Raw genomic sequence first — 9,870 nt, 5'->3', positions numbered from 1 at the left:
TCCGGCTGCTTCTCCTCCGGGGGCGGCGGCTCCTCCGGGGGCGGCTCTGGCTGCTTCTCCTCCGGCGGCGGCGGCTCCGGTTGCTTCTCCTCCGGCGGCAGCGGCTCCTCCGGGGGCGGCTCCGGCTGCTTCTCCTCCGGCGGCGGCTCCTCGGGCCAGGCGGTCCAGTGCCAGAGCTACGGAGGCGTCTCCAGCGGCGGCTCCTCCGGGGGCGGCTCCGGCTGCTTCTCCAGCGGCGGCGGCGGCGTCTCCGGCTGCGGCCACCCCGGTGGCGCCTCCAGCTGCAGCGGGGGCTCCTCTGGCGGCGGCATCTCCGGCTACGGCCACTCCGGTGGCGGCTCCAGTTGCGGCGGGGGCTCCTCTGGCGGCGGCGGCTCCGGCTACGTCTCCTCGCAGCAGGTCACCCAGACCTCGTGCGCGCCCCAGCAGAGCTACGGAGTGGGGTCGTCCGGCGGCGGCGGCAGCTGCTTCTCCAGCGGCGGAGGCGGCGGGCGCTCTGGCTGCGGCGGCGGCTCCTCCGGAGGCTGTGTCATCAGCAGCGGGGGCTCCGACTCCGGCGGCAGCTCCTCCGGAGGCTGCGTCATCAGCGGCGGGGGCTCCGACTGCGGAGGTGGCTCCGGGAGTGGCAAGGGCGTCCCGGTCTGCCACCAGACCCAGCAAAAGCAGGCGCCTACCTGGCCATGCAAATAGGTCCCCCAGGGTGCCACAGAGGCGAAGGAGTTGGAGGTGTTCTCTGTGGGCGCCGATGGGCTTAGAGCTCTCATGATATTGTCAAAGGTTTGCAAATCCTTCACGCCTTAACCTACCTGGAAGAAGCCTTTGAGCTCTTGTTCAAAAGAGCGGCATCTTGTTCTGCCGTTTTTGCCTCTTTGGTTTCTGCACAACTACCTCCCAACCCCAGTGCCTCGCTCAATAAATTTGCAAAATCATGAGAATTTGGGTCTCCAAGAGTGTTTGCAGCGTTCAAGTTCATCCATTCCATTCCATTCTTCTCCTTTCCTGCATTCGCTCATTCACACTTACATTCATTCTACAAATACACGGACTCTATTGGTAGGAGGGTGAGTGGAGAGATGGGAGTCACCAGGAGAGGAAGGAAAGGCTGGCAAACCACGGTCAAACATGTGAAGATCCTAGTGTACGGCTTAAAATCATGACGTGATCCCAAAACACAAAGATCCTGAGGAAAGCCTTCAATAAACACCTCCCTGTGGATTGGGTAACCACTGTGGGTCTCCTTACTGAACTCTGCTTTTTAAAGACATGTTGCGCCCTGGAAAGATGCTGTCTCTCATAGTCCAGAGCCAATTCTGCAAGGTCTGAAAGCTGGATGGCTGCACGTTAGGAGCACCAGCTTATGCTACCAGACTCACCAGAGAAATAATAAGCATATCAGATGTTTACAGACCTCTAATCTAGGGCAAGCAAGACCACTTTAGTAGGTATCCATAGGGAGAGGAGGAAGTAGGGGAACTGTTTCCTGCTCTCTCTCTCTCTTTTTTTTTTTTTTTATTTCAATCCACTTTCTCAGGTTGATTATTTCCTGCTCTCTTGAAGGAGCTTTCCTAACTTAGGAAGATGCAGCATAAATATAAATGTAAAACCTCAGCACCAGAGAGAAGTCATGGAAAACACAAGAGCTTTCCAATTAACAAGGAAGAAGCCACAGTTGCTCCAAGGGATATATTAATTGCATAGCCCTCAAAAGAGATGTAGACCATCAGCCTGGCCAGGGACTTTCCAGGTTCAGTTTCATATCCCAATTTTACCAGCTCTAGTTAAATGGCAATTTACTGATTTACTGAAGAAAAACTCCTGCGACATCAAAAAGCCAAAATACTCTTCCTACTCAATCACTGCTGGTAAAAAAAAAAAAAAAAAAAAAAAAAAAGTTATCCCTCCTCCACTCTTCCGTTTAGGATCACTACTATTCATCATTTTACATCAGTAATTTATGGAGATCAAAACAGATAGCAGTCTTAAAGATCCAGGAGTCCAACCACTGCATTACTTTTACATTTTTTAACAAATGAAACTCAGACTTTCAGTTCTGGACAAAATGAAGTATTTGTATTTCTTACTATTGCCCCGGTGAAGGAGAACTAAAATCTCTGGGCATAATATATATAACAAGCATAAGAAGACTTTGAAAGGTGGAGAGGACAAGACAGAGTAGCTAGAGTCCTCAGAACTGAAGGACTGACAATGATAAGTTTCCTGGGTTTTCTTTTTGCCTCCTATGTTTCCCAGATTGGGCACTAGAAAATCTGCAACCAAGATTCTGGCAGGTGCAGACAAAAAAAACAGCACCAAGAAAATTGTTTTGCTTTTGCCAAAAGACCAGGAAAGGGGTGGTCTGGCAAAACAGAAACCTTTCTGACAATATTTGCCCTACTTCAACCAAACACAATGAGGAAAAATGAACAAACATCCTGGACTTCCACCATAGTAGGGAGTCCACATGGACTTACTCAGAAGTTGCTAAACTCTCCCTCACCTCACTAGTGTGGTATTAGCAGAAGTCTGCTAATATAGAAAATTTAAACAAGATCTGGAGTCTTCATAGCAAAATTCCCAAAGTGCATAATGCACATAATAAAAATTACTCATCATACCAAGAATCAGTAAAAAAATCTCAACTTGAATGATAGAAGAAGCATTCAACAGATGCCAACAGTGAAATGACACAGGTTTTGAGATTATGTTAGGGGTTTTTGTTGTTGTTGTTGTTATTTTGAGACAGAGTCTCATTCTGTCGCCCAGACTGGAATGCAGTGGCCCAGTCTCAGCTCACTGCAACTTCTGCCTCCAGGGTTCAAGCAATTCTTGTGCCTCAGCCTCCTGAGTAGCTGGGACCACAGGTGCGTGCCACCATACCTGGCTAATTTTTGTTTTTGTTTTTGTTTTAGTAGAGACAGGGTTCTGCCCTGTTGACCAGGCTGGTCTTGAATTCCTGGCCTCAAGTGATCTGCCCGCCTCAGCCTCCGAAAGTGCTGGGATTACAGATATGAGCCACTGCCACCATGCCCGGCCTTATCTGTTAGAGATTTTAAAGAAGCCATTATTAAAATGCATCAATAAGAAATTACAAACACACTTGAAACAGTAAGAAAATAGAAAATATTGGCAAATAAACAGAAGATATAAAAAGAATCAAATGGAAATTTTAGAAATAAAAATATAATCTATTATAAAGTTAAATTTTAGAACTGGAAAATAAAAAATTTATTAGATAGGCACAATAACAGAATGAAGATGACAGAGTAAATAATCAATATCCTTCCACTTTCCACTATTCTACCCCTCCAGAGAATACAGCAACAGGCACTATCTTACACGTAGAAAGAAGCCCTCACCAAATAATCAAACCTGTTAGTGTCTTGATCTTGGCCTCAAACCTATGAGAAATAAATCCCCAGCCTAAAAAACTCTGAGAAACAAGTTCCTGTTCAAAAATAGATCAATAAAAATTATTCCATCTCAACAAAGTAGACTGGGGAAAAAAACAGAGCCTCAATAACCTGTGGGACAACAAACGTGCTAGAATTCATGTCATCAGAGTCCCAGAAGGAGAGGAGAAAGGGTGTGGTACTGAAACATAGTAGAAATAATGGCTAAGAATTACCCAAATTTGGTGAAAGTAATTAACCTACAAATTCAAGAAGATGAGTGAAACTCAAACAGGATAATCCCAAATAAATCCACACTAAGAAACATCATAATCAAACATCTGAAAGCTAAAGACAAAGAAAAAATCTCGAAGAGAATTTTGAAAGCAAATGTTAAAAGTAGAGAAAACTGACACATCACTTATAGAGGAACTATCATTTGAATGGCAGCAAATTTCTTGTCAGAAACCAAGAAGGCCAGGACAAAGTGTCACCGCAACTTTCAAGCGCTAAATGAGAAGAGCTGTCAACCCAGAATTATGTATCCAGTGAAAATGTCCTTCAGAAATGAAGGTAAAACAAAGATGGTTTCATATGAAAGAAAAATAAGAAAATGTGATGCCAGCATATTCATCCTAAATGTGTGGCTAATAGAAGTTTTTCAAACAAAAAAGAAATTACAGAAACCAACGTGTAACATCAGGAATAAAGGAAGAACAATGTGAAGTCTAAAACTATAGGACAGTATCTTTTTCCTCCTGAGTTTTTTTAAATTATATTTGATAGTTGAAGCAATAACCATAACATTGATATGGTTCTTAATGTATGTATAGAAAATGTTTAAGACAGTTATATCAGAAATCAAGAAGTAAAGGGACCTAAATGGAAATAAGGCCTGCAGTTCACTCAATGATAAAATGTCCATACCAATAGACTATGATAAGTTATGTACATACAATGTAATACCCAAAACAGCCACTAAAAAGCCTGTATACATACAAACAGATCCACTCAAAAACACTACAGGTGAATCTGAATACATTTTTAATGAGTGTAAATTTTTACTGCAGTATAGTATATACATATATACAGGGCACAAATTATAAGTGACAGCTCAATTAACTTTTACCAAGTGAACTCATCCCAATAATAAATCTCAGAAGCCTTCTTTATTCCCTTCCCAGTCATTAGCTCACTTAAAGATATCATCAGATTATGCTAGTTTTTGAAAGTTTAATATAAAGACATATAACCTTCATATATGACATCATATATGTCATTTTTAGAATTTATATTTAATTGAAAGATAAAAATTATATATTTTTGTGTAAAACATGTTTTGAAACATGTATATGCTGTAGAATGGCTAAATATAACCAAATAACATAAGAACTGTTTCATGTACTTATAATTTTTTGTGGTAAGAACACCCAAAATCTACTCTCTTAGCAATTTTCAATCATACAATACATTGTCTTTAACTATAATCACTATATTGTAAAATAGGTCTCTTGAACTTATTCTGTCTATCTAACTGAAATTTTGTGTCCTTCAACCAGCATCTCCTCAGTGCTTCCCTTCCCCACCTCCAACCACTGGTAACCCCCATTCTACTCTCTTTTCCTATGAGTTCAACTTTTTTAGATTCCATGTCGAAGTGAGATGATGTGGCATTTATCTTTCCATACCTGGCTTATTTCTCTTAACATAATATCCTCCAGATTCATTTTTGTTGTCCCAAATGACAGGATTTTCTTCTTTTACACATCAACATTACAATATTAAAGCATTTTAAATTTGACTATTTGATACTTTTACCCTGTGAGTTTTATACTTTCATACGTTTTTGTGTAACTAACCAGTGTCCTTTCATCTTAAAGAATTCCCTTTAGCATTTCTTGTAATATAGGTCTGGTGGTGATTAACTCCCTTGGCTTTTGTTTGTCTGAGAGTCTTTGTATGTCCTTCATTTCTGAAGGGCAGCTTTCCTGGATATACAGTATTCTAGGTTGATAGTTTTGTTTTTTTCTTCAGCACTTTGAATATATTATCCCACTCTCTCCAGGCCTATAAGGTTTCTGCTGAGAAATCCACTGTAATCCTTATTGGAGATCCTTTTATATTATTTTCTTCTATTCTTTTGCTGCTTTCTGGATTCTTTGCCCTTGATTTTTGACAGTTTGATTATAATATGTCTTAGTTAGTCTTGTTTGGATTGTATCTGTTTGGAGACATTTGACTTTCCTGTACCTGGATATTCATATCTCTGTCCAAATTTGTAAAGTTTATTGTAATTTTTTTTTTTTGTTTGAGACGGAGTTTCGCTCTTGTTACCCAGGCTGGAGTGCAATGGCGCGATCTCGGCTCACCGCAACCTCCGCCTCCTGGGTTCAGGCAATTCTCCTGCCTCAGCCTCCTGAGTAGCTGGGATTACAGGCATGTGCTACCATGCCCAGCTAATTTTTTTGTATTTTTAGTAGAGACGGGGTTTCACCGTGTTGACCAGGATGGTCTCAATCTCTTGACCTCGTGATCCACCCGCCTCGGCCTCCCAAAGTGCTGGGATTACAGGCGTGAGCCACCGCGCCCGGCTATTGTAATTTTTTTAAATAAGCTTTTTATGCACTTTGTCTTTCTCTTCTCCTTCACAAACTCCTGTAACTTGAATATTTTCTCTTTAGATACTGCCTCATAAATTCCATCAGCTTTCTTTGTTCCTTTTCAATCTTTTTTGCTTTTCTTCTCTGAGTAAATATTTTCAAATAACCTGTCCTTGAGTCCACAGATTCTTTCTTCTGCTTGATTAATTATGCTGCTGATGCTCTCTATTTCATTTTTCATTGCATTCATCATCTTTTTTCAGCTCTGGAATTTCTGGTTTTCTTTTCACCTAATTTTAAGATCTCTTTTAAATTTCTCATTTAAATTTATTATATTTCTTATTTTATTGAATTGTTTCCATTTTCTTGAAGTTTGCTGAGCTTTCTCAAAACAATTATTTTGATTTATTTGTCAAGTTTGTATGTCTCTACTTCTCTGAGGTCAGCTGATGGATAATAACTATGTTGTTTTGGTGATGTTATGTCTCCTTAGTTTTTCACATTTCTTGTCTTATGTTGATGTCTGTGCATTTGAAAAAGTAGAGATTTATTCAAGTCTTTGAAGACTGGTTTTATCTGGGAAATCCCTTCACTAGCCAGCCTATCCATAGATTCTGGGCAGGCCGTCTGGTATAATCTAAAGGCAGGCTTGCTGCTGGAATCCTTGGACAGGTGGCCTGGTGTCTGAGTTCATGAGGTTGGATCTGTAACTTGAATCCACTGGAGTGGACTTGTTGATTAGGTCTGTGGTAATAGGCCTGGAGCTTAAATCTGTGGGGGCCGGCCTGAGACCTGAGTCCACATGGGCTGATCTGGCGCTGGAATGGGCCTTGAATCTGAGTCTCAAGGGCTGGCCAAATCTGAGATGAGCCTAGTACATGGGTCGACTGGGATAGGGCTGTAGCCTGAGTCCCTGGGGACAGGTCTTGATCCTGGGTCCACAGGGGCTGATCTGGAGCTTGGGTCTGCAGGGGTAGTGTTGGAGCTTCAGTTCAGGGGACCCAGCCTGACACCAGGATCTACTAAGTGGGGCCTGGACCATGGGTCTGCTAGAGCAGTCCTGGACTTTGAGTCCTTTGGAGCCTGGAACCACAAGGACAAGCCTGGAGCCTGGGGCCAGCCTGGCACTAAGGCCAGCATAGAGCCTGGGTCTGGGGAGGCAGATCTAGAGCCTAGGATTGTGGATATTGGCCTGTTGCTTAGAGCCACAGGATCTGTCCTGGAGCCCAAGGCCTTGCGGGTCAACCTAGAGCCTAGGTACACAGGGGAAGTCCTGAAGCTTGGGTGTGTTGGGGTTGGTCCAGCACTGGGGTCTACTGAGACAGGCCTGTACCATGCGTCTTCTGGAACAAGCCTGGACATTGGTTCTGCTGGAGCATAGGGCCATAGGAGCTGGCCTGGAGGGTGAAGCCATGAGGACTGGCCTGTCACTGGGCATATCTGAAGTCTGTGTCCATGGGTGACCACCAGGTGTTTGAGGCAAGGAATGCCAACCTGGTGCTGGAGTAGGCCTAAAGCCTGGGGTCGGAGTAGTAACTTGTCTGTTAGGATCAGCCTGAAGACTAGGGCTGCAGGGCTGGTCTTGCCCAGGGGCAGGCCTGGAGCCTGATTCTGGTGGGGGTCTGACCTAGTGCTGGGGTGGGGATCAAAGCCCAGGGATGCTGAGGCCTACCTGGCACTGGGGCTGATAATGGAGCCTAAGGTTATGGGGGTCAGTCTGGCACTGGGGCAAGCCCAAAGACTGAGTTCACTTGGCAGGACTGGAGCCTGATTGTGCAATGTCTTATCTGGCACTGGGGCAGGCTTCGAGATTCAGTCCACAATTACCATCCTACAGTCTGGGGCTTGTCTGGTACTGGGCTTTACTGGGGTGGGCCTGGTTTGTGGGTCCAAGGAAAAATCTGGCACTCACTTTCTTCTCCTTCCTCCACACAGAGGGTATCTCTCATCGCACTATGCTGCCTGGGGTTGGGTGACACAGGTAACGCAAAACTGTCCTTCCTACACTTCAGTACCTTTCTTATTTCTGGTGTGACAGCCAGTGCTGTAATCTCTCACTTAGTTTCCTCAGCTCTTGTGAAGGTATTTTTGTGCATGGATATTTGTTCAAACTGATGTTTCTACAAGGGAATAAGCACTTTAGAGTCATATTCTGCCATCTTGCTGACATTTGGCCTTGACTTTCTACTATGTGTTTTTAGTGTCTGGCTTCTTTTGTTCAGGATTATGTGTTTGTGAAATTCACTGATGCGTTTTTCTGAATAAAATGAAGTAGCATTTATTTTTTACTGTCATATTGTTTACCTGCGTGTGTGTGTGTGTGTGTGTGTGTGTGTGTGTGTGTGTGTAAAACGTAGTTTGTCTTTCCTACTTGTTTGAGTTTCTGCTCACAGTTTTCTATTATCACAAGATTTGTACATGCTCAGCTTTGCGGAATACTGTCAGTTTTCCAAAGTGGCGCATCAGGGTTCCTGAAGGTAATGGTTTGTATTTGACCAACACTTTGTTTTGACTTCTTTTGTTATAGCCTTGAGACTCTCGGAGTCGATAAAGCTTTCTACAAATCAAGTGTTAAGATGTTGCGTTGTCATTATCACTCATTTAAAAATATTTTAATATCGCTTTTCCGAGGATCGAGCAAGCTGGCAGAAGTAGAACAGAAAAAGAAGCTGACCTTCTGCAAGTTCACCTACCGCTGCGTGGACCTGGACAACTGCTGGACACATCCTTTGAGCAGCTGACGAAACTGTACGCGAGCGCCGGCGACCGAACCGCCCGCCGCCTGCAGCGGAAGCAACACTCGCTTCCGCCGGAGGAAGCGCCTGCGCAAGGCCAAGAAAGAGGCACCGCCCATGGAGAAGCCGGAAGTGGTGAAAAGCCGCCTGAGAGACGTGATCATTCCGCCCTAGGTGGTGGGCAGCGTGGTGGGCGTCTATAATGGCAAGACCTTCAACTATATGATCAAGCCAGAGATGAGTGGCCACTATGTTGGCGAGTTCTCCATCACCTACAAGCCCGTGAAGCATGGCCGGCTGGGCACTGGGGCCATCCACTCCTCCCGCTGCATCCTCTTCAAGTAGTCCCTCAGCTAATAAAGACACACGTCTCCAAAAAAATAAATAAATAAATAAATATATATATATATATATAGTGATGTTTTCTTTAACCCTTAAGCTTTAGAAGTGTGTTAGCTAATTTCTAAATATTCGGGTATCTTCTAGCTATCTTAATGCTATTAATTACTAATTTAATTCCACTGTGGTCAGAGAATATGATTTCATTCCTTTAAAATTTAGAAATGTTTTGTGGTACAGCATATGATCTATCTTTAAGAGTGTTTCATGTACATTTGAAAATTATGTGTATTTACAGTACTTGCGTACAAGTCAAGTTGATTGTTGGTTATAGTGTGTTCAGTTTTTCTGAATCCTTTCTGATTTTTGCCTGCTAGTTCTATCAATTACTGAGAAGGAAGTTAAGATCATCAACTATGATTGTTATTCAGTGCATATACATTCAGAATTATTATATCAGTTATATCTTCCAGATTAAATGTTATTAAATGTTTTCTTTTATCTATCATAATATTCTTGTCTTGAAGTCCACTTAGATAGTAATATATAGTCACTCTAATTTTCTTATGCTTACTCTTTGCATGGTATCTTTTCTTAGATTATTACTTTCGGCCGGGCTCGGTGGCTCAAGCCTGTAATCCCAGCACTTTGGGAGGCTCAGGCGTGAGGATCACGAGGTCAAGAGATTGAGACCATCCTGGCCAACAGGGTAAACCCCATCTCTACTAAAAATACAAAAAAAAAATTAGCTGGGCGTGGTGGCACGTGCCTGTAGTCCCAGTTACTCGGGAGGCTGAGGCAGGAGAA

General features: G+C 43.3%; 1 protein-coding gene and 1 pseudogene across 1 annotated transcript in view; both read left to right on the top strand.

The window, feature by feature from the left end:
- The window catches only part of LORICRIN (loricrin cornified envelope precursor protein), a 2,496-nt gene extending 1,561 nt beyond the window's left edge, over nucleotides 1–935 (top strand). Inside the window, 1 exon segment of the mRNA XM_032264959.1 lies at nucleotides 1–935. This exon segment is cut by the window's left edge and continues 11 nt beyond it. Within this exon segment, the coding sequence (XP_032120850.1) occupies nucleotides 1–690 (690 nt within the window). The 3' untranslated portion in view covers nucleotides 691–935.
- A 7,630-nt stretch (nucleotides 936–8,565) lies between these two features.
- LOC116541119 lies at nucleotides 8,566–9,128 on the top strand (annotated as a pseudogene).
- The last annotated feature ends 742 nt before the right edge of the window (nucleotides 9,129–9,870 follow it).

Source organism: Sapajus apella, unplaced genomic scaffold, assembly GCF_009761245.1.
Source record: "Sapajus apella isolate SASKATOON/1434 unplaced genomic scaffold, GSC_monkey_1.0 scaffold148, whole genome shotgun sequence".
NCBI lineage: Eukaryota > Metazoa > Chordata > Mammalia > Primates > Cebidae > Sapajus > Sapajus apella.
This window is presented reverse-complemented; position numbering and strand designations above follow the sequence as displayed.